Genomic DNA, 17,661 nt, shown 5'->3' with positions numbered 1-17,661 from the left:
AGGGTTGACTTTGCTTTTTTCCCCCAGAAACATGTGACCTACTATATCTATGTGGTAAGAAAATGGGACTAAATCAATGTTATTTCACCCCAGAAAACTGTTCCATTTTAATGGCATTTTAATACTTTATATACAGTTTAATCAAACATATTTTTCATTAAATTATTATTCTATTATAAAATCTAGCATTGTTTCTTATAGTCACTGATATAAATTTACTTCCATTTTTTGATTACTTGAGGATCCCTTTGCTTTACTCAGACCTGCCTCCTAGGTACACCCAACTTCTAGCTCATCCTTAGTTCCTTGCTTTTGCTAATGGTGCTTCCTTCACTTAGGATGATTCCCTACCTTCATATGTCAACTCAGGTTTACCACCCCCCCCCAAAACCTGAATTTCATGTGACTTTTGCCAGAAATTCTGTCTATTGTGACAAATTCCCTAGGTTTAGGGCTAGAATGGAATATGCAAAATTGAAATAAAGGATAAAAACTTCTACTCCTGCTCTATAAACAGGCCCTAGAAATACTATCTAAGCTACATTCCAGTCTGCAGATTCTGTAATATTAATAATAACAGCAAAATTTGCTGAGCTTATACTATGTACCAATTACAATGCTAAGTGATTGACATGTATGATCTTGTTTAATACTCATAACAATCCCGTGAGGCAACTACTTCAAGGTTACACAGCTAGTAAGTTGGGAGCAAAGATTTGAACCTCTACGTGAGACAGGATGGGGTAACAATGGACTCCATCTTGACTAAAAGTACTCCATCTGAGAGGCCTGTGACTCCTTGCTTTCCATAATATTAATATTCTGTAGCTGAAATTAACCTAAATTCATCCTTAAAGTAAAGAATGTATGAGAGTAACACCCTTTCTTAACATCACGTTCTGCAAATTAGTTTATCAATGAAATGGTGACTAAAATAGTTGTGCAAGCATTACTTTACAGGCCCTTTCTGTGGTTCACTGACCGTAGAAAACATCTTGTGACGACCCTGGATCAACCGCCACTAGATGATAATCACGTGACAGCTGACCTCATCTTCATTCCCAAGCCCTACGGCCACCACAAGGGCCCTATATAAGGCATCCACAGGAATGCCTTGGGGAGCTCAACGTCCCTTTTCTGGTCAGCTCCCTTGTGCACAAGCTCTTCTTAATAAACTCTATCTGCTTGCTCTTGTAATGAGATCAGTGCTCTCTTCCGGCACATTGAGATTCAAGAACCTGGCATTCAAGGTCTAGGAACATGCCTGCAGTCAGTGCCTAGTGAGTAACCACGGCGCCTTTCCCGCATCACTAACGCCGCTAATTACTTTCCTTCCTTAGTCCGCTTTGTTCATGTCTTTACATTATTTGTTCAGATGTGTAATTCATCCATGAGAGAGTGTAGTATACTCCTTAGAGGGCTAAAACCACCCACACCCTGTTCTAGCTGACAGAGAATACTTCAAATAGTAGTTATTCGATAAAATAAATACACATATACACATAAACTCACATATACATTTCTTTCTCTAATCTGAATAATGAGGGTTTTAACTCCATGTTTTGTTCTACAATATACTATTAAATATCTCAAGGAAAATATCCTAATTCTTTCATAATTCTTAGGTACTATGTTTTCTACACGTGACATAGTGCATGCTTACTGAATAAATAAAAGGTGAAAAGAAGCATTGAGTCGTTCAATTATTTTCAAAGTTAAAAACATGTTACATAAATGTCTCCACATGATTGTCTGCTTCTTTTATTTATCTTTTTTTCTCACTCATATGGGGTCATAATTTAATATAAAAACAATATATCCAGAGAATGAAAATTAATTATATAAAGGGAATAAACTAATAAAATTTGAAGTCAACAAATCCCACTAAGTAAAAATTAGGTTTACAGTTGTGAGTATGGAAAACAGTGTTTATTCTTTTATTATTATTATTATATTATTTTCCATACAAACAACTGTAAACCTACTTTTATCTCACCCTGTATAGTTTTTTGACTGTTGTGTTTAGCTTTTGGAGATAACTTCAGTGGGAGAATTTTTCTTCATATTTGAGCAGCTTGATAAAAATCCTTTTCTTATGGGTAGTTTACACAATCTTCTTTTATTATTTTATACAGTCAGTAAATCATTTCATGGTAGTTAAAAACCAATAATATTGAATTCACAATACTGTTCTTTTTAATTTATATCTATATAATCTCTTCCCAAAACCCCCCAAAATATTTCTTTTCTTAAGCTATGCCCCCTTCTATAATTTCTCTGAAAGGCACATTTAATACACCTAACCAGTATTTCACTTAAAGGCCAAGGCAACCTAATCTTGATTTACAAAAGCGTTTTCATTACTTGGCTTTAACAGTTCGTTGATTATTACAGCCTCACAGATCCTGTTATGATAATGCATCTCTGAAAATTTAAACCTTTTGTTCAGGAAAATTTCCAATAAAAGTCATAATCTAACAGGGACCACTGTACAATGCATTCATTTTGTTCCTTTATTCATTGAAGGAAAAAAGACTTAATGCATCCTTCTTTAAAGTCTATTGAGTCACATTATGTACTCCTTATTGAGAGAGAGTAATTGAAAAAAAATAACAGGAAAGAGGAATTAAATGTGCATTTACCTGTATTAGGCATATCCGTAGAGCTGTGGCCCAAAGAAGTAATTGGAGTCTGTTCTGTTTTCTTGTATCCAGTTTTTAACTATGAAAGAAAATAGGGAATATGAAATGTCATTTTCTAAAGTAGGTCAAAGACCAGACTAGACGCTCATGTTAACATAAAAAGAATAGTTAAAGTGATTAAAGCAATAGTCAAAAAATATATAAAACCTCTAAAAATTTGGTATATTCATCCTCAAACAAAGCAATTCAGAATTGAAGGTAACAACTGCTTTCAGCTCTACTGTCCAAGGACAACAAAATATAAGGCCATATGCCTTGTCTTTGAAAAGGTTAATTATAACTACAAATGAAAAAGTATAAAGAGCTGACAGAAAATCTTCCACTTTGTATATGATTAGCGTGTACATGAAATAATTTATATTTCATTGACTGAAAGCCTACTTGAATTTCCTATTTTACTTTATAGCTAACATAAATTTAGAGTATATACTCTATTTTATAACTTTGACTTATTAGAGTACTGGAGCAACTAGTTATTGATTGTGTTTATTTTGCTAGAATATAGAGTGAACTATATTCTAGCATACACATGTAAGGAACAAAACCCACCTACACTGGATGATTAAGATGAGCCTCCCTCTGTAGAAAAGAAGCTAAGGAGCATAAAAGAACACTGCCTGTCTTCAGTCAAGCAGAAAACAGAAATAATAATGAACTGAACCATATCAAACACTGTCTGAAAATAAAAATGCCATTCCTCACATAGTTTGCAGTGGTTTTAGGCATATCTTTGTGATGCCATTCCTGATCATGGTTTCCTGGACAAAAGACACACTGACTTGAAAGATATTATATTTATTGACAGCACAGCATAAAAATCTTAAAAAAATAAAAGATCTTTCAAGGAAATACCAGTTTGCTAGCAAGCTGTACTACCAAAATTGTAATTCTTTATGTAAATAATAAATTAAAAAAAAGGGATCTATGACTGTGTAAGTAAATAGAAATTTAAGATTACCTGATTTACCTTAAAAGAAGGTAAAATAGCATCTGTTGTTTTGGGAGTGGATGAGGTCTTTGGAATTAGTATTTCTGGGGGAGAAGAAAGAAGACTCCATGTTGAGGCTTGCAGTCCGCATTCTCCCGAAGTTTGTAAAAGGGATGTATGGGATGGCTCGTCCGGATGGCTGCCGTCGGATTTCTGTCTTATGAACGCTATCTCCCAAGCAGATTCTGACCTAGCAGTAAAAAGAAATCACTTTATGAATATATTATTGACATAGCACAACTGAATTATATAATGTTCCATACATTACTTAAAAATATTTTTTAGGGTCTGAAGTACTTAAGACATCTTAAATTATTATTTTAAGGAGACATGCTATATGATTCATTTTATCCTACAGATAGAAGAGTTACCTCAACTTGGCTCTGGTAATTATGCTTTTTGCTTCTTCATATGATACGCCAATCATAGATTCCTTGTTTATTGAGACAAGTTGATCTCCTGGCTTCAACCGTCCATCCTAACAAAAATAGTAACATTTGAAAAGAAACTAATGAGGATTTTTTAAAATTAACTGATACAATTAAAGCAAAGAAAAGTTTTAGTGAAGAATGTCTTAAAGAAAGAGTATTAAAAAACCCTTAGACAAAGAATCCCAGTAACAAAGAGTTTTGATTAAAGCCTAGTTTGCTAATAGACATGAATGAATAGGAACAGTTCACATATAGCTTGAATAAACTTGTACACTAAGGAATCCTGAATTTTTTAAGACATAACTTGGTACATAAGGAAAAGATACTTGTTTTAAAAGCTCCATACTGTGAGACAGATACAGCTCTGACTCTGTGAGAAAGTAAGCCAAATAACCCCAGAGTATTTCAGAATACAAGACTCTTTCACTTTAGTTTCCGAGCATTCCTGCATCTTTCATCCCACCAAACCATCGAGATTCATTCCACAGTATGAATTTTAAAAAATTCAATTGAGGGTCTTAATTATATTGATCCTACCCATATTTCAGCTGATGATCAAACATCTTTCCTGGACCTACTACTTCTCCATGACTCAGGACTAATTGGCTGCGCATATAGCTTTAGTCCCGTCCTACTAATAATGGCCACTCCTAACTGGCTGTCTGGCATTATCTTTGTTAAGTCCAAGCTCTGCCTCTAACTAATCTAAATGAATAAGACACAGCATATGAGTTACAAGATTTAATGTAGTTGTTAGGCAAATTTCTCAGACTCCATCTGTCTTTTCTCTTAATTCAAACTGGAAAAGAAGAATGAGCTCTCTTTCGCTGTCAGATCCTAAGATACTGCCGAGCGTATCATTTGTACAAGGACAGAAAGCGTTATTTAGATAACTGAGGATGAAGCTTACACGGTGAAGAAAATGCCCTGATGGCATTTGAGTAAATTCCACAAATTCCAGGAAATATCTTTCTTCAAAGTCTTATCTAAGATACATCACTGAGATCACTGATCTTTGGTCTGAGCCGCATTACATATAACAATGGTGACTTATGGTGACTTTACCACTAAATGGCAAGTTATTTTTTGTTCTTTAAAAAGATATTTAGTATTACCTCTTACGGAATACTAAGTACACATGAGACAATTAAGTAAACACACAATTTTTATCAAAAAAATGTGGAAGCATGTTATCTCAAATATTGTGTAAATGATATAATCTAAATGCATAATTACCCTATGACCTTTCTGAATTATAAACATAAAAAATTAAACCAAAAATGGTAATTTAATTTAATAATATATAAAATTTGAGAACTAATTTGGCTTTTATAAATATATGATTACCTCTAACTAGCAAAGTCAGAGGTCATAACACACAATTGCTATATTAACGATAATTTTGTTTTCCTCTTTCCATTTGATTAACATATGGGGAATAAAACACAACAGTAATGCTGAAAAGACTAAGCAGTATAGAGAGTATGTACAATACGGATTCCACATGTTTGGTAGATTAAAGAGCTGATTGTGAAAGTTTTTACATACACAGTTCAGTATTGCTGGGCCCAAATTATATGACAGAGTTTTGTTACACGTGCATTTAAATCAAGTATACCCAGACTATATACTTAGACACTTATGTACATTTGCAGGCGATTTAATATGCTTAATTTGAATTTGAGGACAGTCATTCATTCACTCAAGGTTAAGGTAAAATAACAAACAAGAGCCACTTTTTGGTCTTAGGCAAAAAAAAAAAAAAAAAAAAAAAAGACTAATAAAAGTTAGGGGAGAGTAAAAAATTGAGTGCTTATTTCTGGGAGGGAGGGTGAGGAATGTGATCTGGGGAAAGCACCCAGGGAGCCTTGATAGTACTTAAACTTCCTACCTCCTAAGTCAAGTGGTGTCACATTGTGTCCATTTTATTTTTATGCTTCTTAAGTTAGATATATTTTCCAATATCCTTTTGTATGCATCAAATATTACCTTATAAAAAAGAATATAAATTCTCCATCCCCCAAAATAAAAAGAAAGCTCATGTCATTTGTCCAACTATGTGCCTACCTAGCTAAATTATATTTTGGTTCTATATTCCAAACCTGATATTCAAAGAAAAGGTCAAATAGAGGATTTTTAATCTAATTTTAAAGTAAATTAACTAACAAAATTAAATAAATGTTATTTTTAAATCTATACCTAGAAGGGGGGATCCAAAAAGAACTGGAATTATCTTTTGGAGGGTGGGCCCCTCTTAGCACAGGCTTCCCTGGCTTCCTGAGTGTTCTAGGAACCCATCTGCATCAGTGTACCAGCTGGCGTTGTTGTGAGAGGCTGCGTGCAGCTTCAGTAAATTTTTTTTGGAAGACTCAGTGCATTTGCCCATTTCATGAAGGGTGATTTACAAGTGCACCTGCCCATGCTGCACTGAGCGTTTAGCAGTTTTGGACCAAAAATAGCATGACCCTCATGTCCCACCTTCCCTATTCACCCGATCTCGCCTTGAGGGACTTTTTTTTTGTTTCCCTGTATGAAAATAGTCCTCCAAGGGAAACTTTTTGCTGATGTAGAAGAGGTGAAACAAAAAATGGCAGACACACTGAACGGCATCAAAATCAACAGGTTCAAAATCTGGAGCAGTGGGAAAAAACGTCTCAATTAGGTGTACTGCATCAAATGGAGTGTACTTTGACAGTGACTGAAATTTAAATATGTAAGAGTAAATACACAATTTTTAATAAATAAATTCTGGGTTTTTTGGGTCCCCTCTCACAGGTAGATTTGTATCCCAAAGCCTGGCAACAATTTCGGGGGGCGGGGGAAGGAAAATAAAGAAATCCTGCTTCATTGGAGCAAATCATTTAAAAGCCACTGTCAAGGAAAGAAAGGTGAAAGAAATGGGGTGGCACGTATTAAATATTAAGTTACTTTGTGTGAATTCTTGGTGTTAACAGTTCCTTCTACTAAACTTTCTTGAAAAGAGGAAATTCTACAATGACACCTGTAAGTCAGATGGCAACGCAACTGCCTGTCCTTTGGGCAGGAGCTTTCAGAGGCTGTGGGCTGAAGTGGAAAGGGCACCAGATTTGGCAGCCAGATGGACCTGGATCCAAAGGCCCATCTTGCTAGCTAGATGTTCATAAACAATGAGAGAAAGAGAAGGTAGCAGGTGGGGAGGCGCACAATCACCTCCACAAAAAAGAAACCAACAACACATAACTAGATTCTAAAGTGTTTGAGGCAGCTCCTGTATCTATGCTTCTTAGAGAAACCACAGTTGGTTGTCAGGGTTGCAGAGAAAAAGGCTACAGAAAATAGAAGTAGACAACAGGGTTTAGGCTGACCTACAACCTCCCACATTCTCCTCTCAGGCTGTAGGTATGGGGTTAGCATACAGACAGAAAAGCTCTCATAAAGGCAATTTAACATAACTTGTAGTAAAGTGCACTGATGTATTTAGGTAGCATTTTCAAGCAGAACAAGAGTCAGCGAAGAGAGGAAGAACAACACCTTCCGACTTTGGCTTCTGTGTTTATATATATTCTTTCTAAAAAGTATTCACAGAAATGGGTTTTTTTTTTTTTTGTTTCCTAGAATAAAATCTTAGCAGATCATGTGAATTTCTGAACCTGTTTAAAAGTCAGAACCTGCAAACTAAAACAAAGCTATTTCTGTAAAAGTCTGGCATTCAAAACCAGTGAATTCTGCCCCAGCTGGATTAATGTATATGTGAAGATACTAACTTCAGAGGCCTCTTCCACACTGTCTAGATTCTGACTCAGCAGTTACAGAGCAACTATACAACACAACAGGCAATGTGTCAAGCACTCTCACGTGCCCAGCCTCAGAGTCTAAAATCTTTCAGGTTGACATTTATAGACATGTTGAATTAATAATGTACTCCTGACTACTTTAATAATCCTATTATAAACTACCAACACTGTTTATTTCATATTATAATGACAACTATGTAGTTTTTTAAATAACATCTTACCTTATCAGAAACCATCTATACTGTCTGACTGTGATTTAACTAACTCATTGTTCCGAAATACCAAGGGATGCTCTTGCAAAAAGCCTTTGGATCCTTTCCTATACTGCCATAAACTGTCAGCTGGAGGTGTCCTGTTTTTAAATCACTAATTATTTATGAGAAGCTAAGTGAGTTGTTTCCCTGGCTGGTATTGCTCAGTGAATTGAGTGCTGGCCTGCAAACTACAGGGTTGCCGGTTCGATTCCCAGTCAGGGCATATGCCTGGGTGGCACGCCAGGTCCCCAGTAGGGGGCATGTAAGAGGCAACCATACATTCATGTTTCTCTCCCTCTCTTTCTCCCTCCCTTCCCTTCTCTCTAAAAATAAATAAATAAACTCTTTTCTAAAAAAAGTGAGTTTTTTAACCTCTGTGAGACTCAATTTTCTTAGCTGTTAAGAGGGGATAAACACCTATCACACAAGGTTGATGTCACAATTAAATAACATACATAAAACCACAGCAAACTGTAGGTGTTAAACACAGGTGAGTCAAGTCACAATACCAAATCTGTTACGGGCAATTTTCACACTGACAGCAAATTTAATCCTGTTACTCCTAAATTAAGAACCTGTGATGACTGCCCACTGGTAGAAAAGTTGAAACTCCTGAACTTCGCAAACCCAGCAAAACAAACTGCAGCCTGCTTTTTATAGCTTCATCATCCACCTGCCATTCTTAGCATATGAATTCTTCATTCTATTTTCAGAAAATGTTCTTCAAACACTAATGCTTTTACACGTGCTAATTTCTGTCTAGGATAACACCACCCACCCTGTCACTTCTCTCTCTGATGAACTCTCACTTAAACTTCACAGCCAAAACCAAACATTATCCCTGCTGTAAGTTTTCCCCAGCTCCCTGGATTTACTTAATTGTTCCTTTCTCTTTGCTCCAAAAGCGGTTTTAATTACCTATACTATTGCAGTTCCTTTGCGCTGCCCTTCTTTCTTTCCCATCCTTACACCCTTTTCCTTGCAATCTCCCTCCTCCCTGTCCATGGATGCAGCTGCATCACCACCTGAGCTCCACCTCCTGACTCCCTACCCCCACGCTCTGGTTCCAGGAAAAATTGTCTTCCATGAAGCCGGTCCCTGGTGCCAAAAAGGTTAAGGACCGCTGCACTGGAGCATATTAATTCAGCGACTCCCCAACAAGCAGCACTGACTCTCAGCTGACCAGACCATGTCCTTTTCACGGCTGTTTCCCCCAGCATAGCGCCAGGTACACAGCAAGTCCACAGTAAATTAATCAGGTCTGGGAAACAGAGGGAATTAAGGTGGCTTTAGCAGAAATAATAATGACAAAGGGGGACAGAGAGTGACATTGCAAGATGAACCCTCCTGGCTGCTACTCCTTTAGCTCCGCCGATGGGATTGGTCTCCTTACCCCCTGCCCTCCAGAGGCCTTTGCCCTGTCTGTCTAAAACGCCTCGATCCCATGATATGCCTCACACCCTCTGAAAACAGACTTCCTCTGAAAGCTGACAATGTCCTACTTGAAGCCTTTGTGAATGACAGGTAACCATCAGTACCTGTATTTTTGTGATCTTTGTCTGTATCTAGGGGATTTGACAAAAAGAGTCCTGAGTTTATCAAATCCAAAATGACATGGATTTGTAAGATGTACCATTATTGTAAATATCATTAAGAGAAAAAAATGCTGCCAATTACATTATAACATTGATTATAAATAGACTCACCTCAATTTCAGAGAGAGAGAGAGAAAGAGAGAGAGAGAGAGAGAGCGCGCGCGCAATAATGTATCAGGTTTGAAGAAAAGCATTTGACCCCTTCCTGCTTTCCTTACATTATTAGCAGAACAAAGAAACAAACTAAAAACATTTAAAAACTTCAAAGTGTTTCCAGAATCTGACTCAAAGGGCCAGGGAGGAGGTACCTTGGTGTGAGCCCAGATGGTGAGAGGGAAATGGTAAACAGATCCCTAAGTCTCCGAAACGTCAGACTGACGACGGCATCACTTGTTCATTCATAAATACTAGGTGAAGAATAACTATATGTCAGGCACCACACTGAAGGCTCAGAATTTTATTGTGAATAAAATCAGGTAGGATCCTTGCACTTAGGAAACATACTGCTTTGTGGTTCAGTTAATAAAATAATCACAGATATCAGTTTACAATTACACATTGAGGTAGGTAAAAGCAAGCAACAGGATCCAGAAGCATGTGTATGGATAAAAAACCTGGGGGTGGGGGCCAGGAACACATTTCTTAGAAAGCGGTGTTTGAAATGATATCTGGGAGTAGTAAGAAAGCAGAGGTGGAGGGAGTGGGGGCTCTTCCCAGTCAGAGAGAATAGCGCATGAGATGAGAAAGAGCGTGGGTCCCCCCAGGAACTGAAAGAACGCCCCCTGGAAGCATACAGGTGAAGAGCCAGGGAAGTCAAGGGCAGAGTTCCCATTGTATTGAATACAGAGCCTTGTAGGCAACTAAGTATTAGTAAGATAGGTTGGGAGGGAAGTGGGCATGGAGCACATAAGCTGACAAAACTATAGGGAGGTCTAGTAAAAACTGCTGGCACTTTAAGCTGTGGTGGTGGCAGTGGCGATCATGAAGATGGGTAGGTTCAAGAAATAAGGAGAGAGGAGTCAACAGTACGTGCTAATGGACGAGATATGGGTGTTAAGGGAGAGGTAGTAGTTAGGATGCTGTTAGTTTTTTGACTGTACAACTAGAAGGTTATCATTCACCAAGATGGGACACACTGGAAGAGGGCTTGTTTGGGAAGAGATGGGCTGATGAGGGTGTGGTGTGACCCTGGGTCCTGCCACAAATTAGTTTGAGATCCTTTAAGAGATCCAAGCGGGAATGTTGATGAGGCAACTGGATACATGTGCATGAAGCTTCACAGAGTAGCTAGGCCAGAAAAAGGTCTAAGATCAAACATTGATGATTCCAGACTGATACGGACTAGCTAGTGAGATGAAAAGGGACTTGGAGTTCTTATATTTCCTTAACTCAGTACCCAGGACATTTGTCTTTAACCTACAGGCGGCCTCCAGCTCCTTTAGGGCTGGGATAATCTTCTCTTGTACTTGAACTGGAAATGTGTTTTCAAGATTTCACAAGCTTGAACTCTGAATATGTTTTTCAAAGAAACATAATATTTTGGTTACTGAACCATAATTGCATGTCATATTGGCCAGGTCAGAAACATTTGTGTGGGTGTGTGGGGGTGGAGGCTGGGAGGCGGGGGCAGCGGCAGCAGCTGTGTGATTAAAGACTCCTTCTGAGCTCCAATAATTCCCTAACATACGAAGTTTAGGGATATAAATGGAATATATTCCATCTAATCTTGAGATTGCCTGTATTGTTCATTCTGAAATACTATGTGAAAATTAGAGGAAGTCAAAGCACTTACGTGCATTTAAAAAATACTAACAGTTGCTCAGTTCAACAACTTAACAAGAATAACCTTATAGCCTGTGTTTCCTATTCTGAATATTCTTACTATGCAGAAATTTTGTGCAGATGAGGAGTTTATTAACATTCCAACACAGTATATGCTATTAACATAAAACTTTTTAAAAATAAAATAGCATTCATTTTGTATCTGCAGAGTAAATATGCATATAATTCTCTATCATGAGGAAGCACACAAAAAATAAATGCAAGCATTGCAAACTTATTTATTCTCTGTCTACACCTTTTATTTTTACTGTGGCTCTTCTCTCTTGGACAGGACCAAGTATAGTCAAAGAACATTAATAACTCTGTGCTGCTCCCTAGTGGTAAACATACAACATAGTTCACTACAGGGTTTTGCTTTTTAACAGCCTTTCAAACCACGAAATTCTAAGAAAAGGGAGGTGGGGTAGGTGGGGGAGGGGAAAGTGGGGCTGGGAAAATAGAGACAAATGTATTTGAACAGTAAAAAATTAAAAAAATAAAAAAGAAAAGAAAACCAGTAAGAAAGTATATATTATGAGTATAATTTCTTAGTCTGCTATCAATGACAGCTGTTAAGGAGTCACTCAGCACCACCACCATCAATTTATTACTTTAATTACACATATTTTTCATGGGACTATAAAAGCGCAAATTGATACTTGTCTTAAAAGCAAATTCTTATCACTTGTTAGGTACTGTGATCTATTATTGCTGCATATCAAGTACAGTTTAAGAAATTCCTTAGTTATATCAAACACACACACCCCCCCTCAGCTTCAAAGCTGAATACTAAACATTTCAATTCTTACCAGAAAAAATTTATTTTTGTTTATATTTAAGTTTAGCACTTAAATAAGTTCTTATTTGGTCAGTAATTTAAATAGCCAAACATTTATATCATTTTAACACTGCAAACTTATTGTGTATAATTACAATTCATGTATCTGGAAGATCTCAACAAGCATGAAACAAAATCATTTCTATTATTTTGGAAGTTATTACTAAACTGATTTTTTTTTCTAAGAGAGGAATAAATCTAGTAGAATAGATAAACTGCTTGCTAAACAAGTGTTTGGGGTAGGAATGGGGATATGAGTGGGACTATTTATTCAAACAAAAAGTAGAATAAGAAAACAATGATATGAACAAACCTAATGATAAGAGGATCCTTTCTTATATTATGCAGTTTGGTATTATATTAAATTCTTTATATACTATATTATTTCCAAAAAGTACTGGAGGCAATATTCAATAAAAGACATATATAATCACATTAATAAAACAAAAATGGTAATTATATCCAAGAGAGATGAGAATACAAATCGTAATCAGTGTGTTAACTAAAGTGCTGGTATTGTGCTTCAAATTTGGTCTGAGATTCCAAGCAGCTAGAGGAGAAAGGAGTTCATGCTTTACATATTTCTTATATGGAAGAAGAGAGCAATTTTCTATTGGGTTGGCCAAAAAGTCCATATGGCTTTTTCTGTAAAATAAAAGACACATTTTTCATTTTCACCAATAATGTTACTGATTTGGATATTTTGAGTATGTCTGCTATCTCCTGCATGGTATAATGTTGATTTTTCTCAATATTTCAATTTGATCACTATCAACTTCAACTAGTCTACCTGACTGAGTTGCATCATCCAGCAAGAAATCTCCAGCACGAAACTTCACAAACCTCTTTTGACACATTTAATCAGTCACAGAACCTTCTCCATACACTCTACATATCTTCTTTGTGTGTTTCAGTTAAATTTTTACCTTTTTTGATATAATAAAGCATAGTATGCCAAAAATGTTGCATATTTTCTTCCACCTTCAATATTAAAATGGCTACATAAAAATTTACCAATTTTGATAAGTTTTTAAGAAAATGTGCACTGTCACAATACAATCCAACAAAATTGTTTCTAATAAATAAAGTTAAAGACAACTGAGCGCTACCAGAGCCATCTTACGGAAAAAACCAAATGAACTTTTTGGCCAACCCAGTAATTCCTAAAAAAGGATGTTTTCTGGTCTTAATTCTAAAACTAATTTCTCATACAGATTTTAAATTTAATTTCTTATGTGGGTAACTAATTAGTGATATAATTAACAAACTCAACAAGAATTACTATAAATTCAGAAATGAATTGAGCTTTTATTTTGTTTTGCATTCAGGAGAGGCCAAATGAATATAGTTCAAGTTTAAGTGATTCAACTGAATCCAAACTCAGGGCAGCAGATAGATAATATGCCTCCAAATATAATTTCTCTCAACCAAAAGTAGGATAAGAGTTGAACAGCTTTTAATTAAAAAGATATAACCTTTAGTTAGAGGCTGAAGTCTGTTACTTTCACATTTATTTCATATACATTTCTTAGGTTAAAGGTCCTTGAGGGTAAAGGTCTATTTTTCAGTTCCTTTGTATCTTTCATTGAGAAATGGTCACAGTGAACATTGAGCTAATATTAAAAATATACTGATGAACTAGAAAAACAAACCTTATTATTAGTGGATTTGTTTTTTGGTGAGACGTTTTTTCTTTTGGTTGTGGTTTTTTTGTTTTGTTTGTTTTGTTTTGTTTTGTTTTTACCTTATAACAGTCTCCACCAGGAATAATTTCTTGAATATATACAAATGGACCTTCATTCCGGTTAATTCCTCCTAGGATCTTCAGACCAAGGCCTGTTTCCTTGGTAACTGTAATCATCTGAAAGGCAGGATCCCTAAGATAAAGTAAATTAGCACACATAGGTTAGCGAGAGATGGCACTTTTTCCTTAAACCACTTGTTAAATAAAATTCTCAGATTTAGATAACTCGAAGTACTCAGTCCATATTAGCAATGACATTTTTTAAAGTGTAGTGAAACAAAAGCAATCAAATGGATTTTCTTATCTGTATTTTTAATTTTCTCTATAAAATAACTAAACCATAAAAGAAATTACAGCAATAATGCTTACTTCTTTGGAGAACAAAGAAACATACTTTAAAAATACTATTGAGGTAAATTTTAAAATTTATTAGAGGTGACTAAAAAGATCTGCTATTACTGATTTGTAGACTACACTGAAGAATTCCAATACTAAATATTTTAATGAGTTAGGTGAGTGACTTTAAAAGACAGGTATGTGGGCATTTAAAACAATATAAATATCACCTCCATTTGAGTTGCAAAAAAAAAAGTTCATCCTTTTAATTTGGAAAGAGTATCTTCCTCGTGCAAAGCACCCACTCTCGCTGTAATTTCCACCAGACGTAAGAGCAATGCCATTAGTAAAGAAGGACCCGTCAAAAGAATTCTGTGAAAGTTATACTCCCAAGTTACGTTTTCGAACACTCTGGTCAGAGCTTTTACTTTTACTGGTTAATAAAGACTGAAATAAGGCTTAGGGCTGCCTGCTTATTTATTATGTACTGGGTAGTGCGCTAAATAATACACATATATTATGCCATTCAACTTACTATTTATAAAATCCCTAAGATTATAACCCTCATTTTTCTAAGGGAATGAAAACCTAGAAAGGTTAACCTGGTGGCCTATGGTTACAAAACTGGAGAATGGCAACATGAACCCAGTCTGCCTTATTCCAGAGGCAAAATGTGGTATGAAATCTGCTTCATTGGTATATTACAGCCACTGTTTAATATGGGAATTCCAGCTACCTTCAAACATATCAAAGAACTGAGGCTGTTAATAAAACAATTATTTACTTTGTATCTTACAGATGGTTATAGCTTTTAGAAAAAGTTTTCTTCATAAACGACCCTGAATAGTCGCAGAAATTAAATAAATAAATAAACAAATAAATAAATTAATTAATTAAAAGCTTTCTTCATTTCTGCCATAGAATTTCCAACTACAGTTAAGTCCTCCCTTCACATTGTTGACAGGTTCTGGGACTTTACTGAAGACAGTATGTAATGAAGCCAATCTTACCGTAGGTTAATTGATTTAACAAGAGTTAAGTTCCTACAGCATCTCATCAACGTTATAACAAAATAATGTTATTTGAGGACCTGCTGTATATCTTTAAGAAAACCTGTATTCAAATTCAGATTATAAAAAATGAAGAAAAAAATTTTTTAAAAACTTACAAACTCCCTGTTTTTTAATATCTTGCTGTCTATAAAGCTCATCTTTTAGAGTTGCATTATACTGAATTCAGCTCCAGTGTCCTAAGGCCTATCTGTTAATAGCTAAAAAAGGAAAGGACTGAGTCTAAAATGTTCCACTGTCATGGATTTCAGAAACTCAACCCATTTTTGATGGGATATTAGCTTACAAGGGCATAAAGGAAGGAAGCTTACAAGTGAAAGTGACAAAGGAGAGAACACAGGTGTCTCATTCGACACCTCCAGTAATCTCTAAATATGGATTTCCTTTAATGGGGACACGCACAATCTCCAGCATATATTATTGTTTCAGTAAAGGATCCCTCTTTTTCTAATCACAACAGAGTATTTACTGTCAACACAGTATCACTGTGAGGATCCTATTTTTAAATTCCCCTATTGTTAAGAATTTATATCCCTTTTTCTGCTATTAAAAATAGTTCTGCTGCTCAACTTTAATTGTAATAAGAAAGTACAAGTTAAAACTAAGCAGAGTTAATGCCATTCATCTATCAGGTTGACATATATGTAAAACTCTGGCAATGCACCCTGATGACAAGGCTGCGGGGAAAGTGTCCTTGTACACTGTTGGTGGAAATACACAATGGTGTAACCCCTGACAAGGGAATGTGGTCATCTCGAAATTTACCCTCTACTGGAGCGACCCTATTTCTTGGAACCTATACCAAAGATATTCTGGCAAAAAATATGAAATGACTTGATGCTAGGTTATTCATTTTGGCATAAGTTCAAATGTCCATCAATAAAGTGCTGCCTGAATACACTATAGTACAGCCATATGCTAAAATACTATACAGTTATAACAAGGTACAAGGAAGATCTTTATAAACGGATATGAAGTGATCGTCAGAGCATAATTTTAAGTTAAAAAAAGGTGAGGTCAAAACAGACATATAATATGCTACCTTTTTGTGAATGGGGCCATCCTACATCATTGAGTGCATACCAGAAGAATTAATTACAAAATCCCGACAAAGAATAAAAGCTTGCATTTTTAAGGCACTTTGGGATGCTTTGTTACTCAGCAAAATTAATGTTATGTTATATTGAAATTATAAACATATTTTAGATATTCAAAAATTAGATCAATTTTTATAAAGCAATCTCAAAAAACAATTCTAAACGAGAATGCAGAATTTGCCCTATTCACACGGAAAGGTGATTATTGATCAACTTCTGATTACTGCTATCCTAGACCACAGGTTGTTAGCTGTGGTCTCATTAATATTGTACAGATTTCAAACTGTTATAGTTCAAAACATACTAAATTTAATTTAACAATTACTTTTCAAGTAGACCGGATGGTACCACAGCAGATGTGTTCTTATTCATGGTCTCACCACAGTGGCCTTGCATTTAACACCCGTGTAAGTGAAAATCTTGAAGAGTCTATAAATACTTCTTTTCCTAAGATTGGGGAAGCAGAAAACAAGTAATCATGTCTTAGAACAGTCAAATTTAGTTTAGGCTTTGAGTAAAAACATCACATACATTTGGCACATAAAGTATGTGCCTGCGTGTAGATATTAGAAATATTTTCAATTATTTTAGGCTTTGCCATTGCTCATAGTTGTCTAAGAAATGTAAAGATAGTTCTGTAGATAAATAGATATAGGTACAGGAATATAACGGTATCATTATTAACATTTATATCTATATGAAATCTGCATTATCTGACAGAAGTGAAGACTATGGGTAAGCTTAGGTAACTGTTAGAGCTTCTACCATGAGTATGCTTAAAAAGCACATAACAACAAAAGACTGAAGGAAATGTCTCTTGTGAGCACAAGGCTAGGAAGTTTATAGTCAGAATGTCTGCAAAATAATCATACAATACGCTGTCAGAGAAAATTGAAATTCGTATTGTCTCACCAACTACTTTGAGGGACTTCCTGCAGATCCTAGATTACTCTGACTCATATTACTCCACAAGCTTCTTCAATATTTTCCTATCAAAAGAAAAAAAATGTTT

General features: G+C 35.7%; 1 protein-coding gene across 1 annotated transcript in view; it reads right to left on the bottom strand.

Moving 5' to 3' along the window:
* The window catches only part of STXBP4 (syntaxin binding protein 4), a 136,433-nt gene that overhangs the window by 110,296 nt on the left and 8,476 nt on the right, over positions 1-17,661 (bottom strand). Inside the window, exons 2-7 of the mRNA XM_054585433.1 lie at positions 17,562-17,638; positions 16,975-17,096; positions 14,147-14,279; positions 4,062-4,168; positions 3,670-3,880; positions 2,643-2,721 (exon numbers count right to left, since the gene is read on the bottom strand). Coding sequence (XP_054441408.1) covers positions 2,643-2,721; positions 3,670-3,880; positions 4,062-4,168; positions 14,147-14,279; positions 16,975-17,045 — 601 coding nt within the window. The 5' untranslated portion in view covers positions 17,046-17,096; positions 17,562-17,638. The remainder of the gene's footprint in view (positions 1-2,642; positions 2,722-3,669; positions 3,881-4,061; positions 4,169-14,146; positions 14,280-16,974; positions 17,097-17,561; positions 17,639-17,661) is intronic.

Source organism: Pteronotus mesoamericanus, unplaced genomic scaffold (assembly GCF_021234165.1).
Source record: "Pteronotus mesoamericanus isolate MK-2021 breed Mesoamerican mustached bat unplaced genomic scaffold, CSHL_Meso_final contig_84, whole genome shotgun sequence".
In the NCBI taxonomy this organism is placed as follows: domain Eukaryota; kingdom Metazoa; phylum Chordata; class Mammalia; order Chiroptera; family Mormoopidae; genus Pteronotus; species Pteronotus mesoamericanus.
The sequence above is the reverse complement of the archived record's forward strand: the minus strand, read 5'-3'. Positions and strand labels throughout refer to the sequence as shown.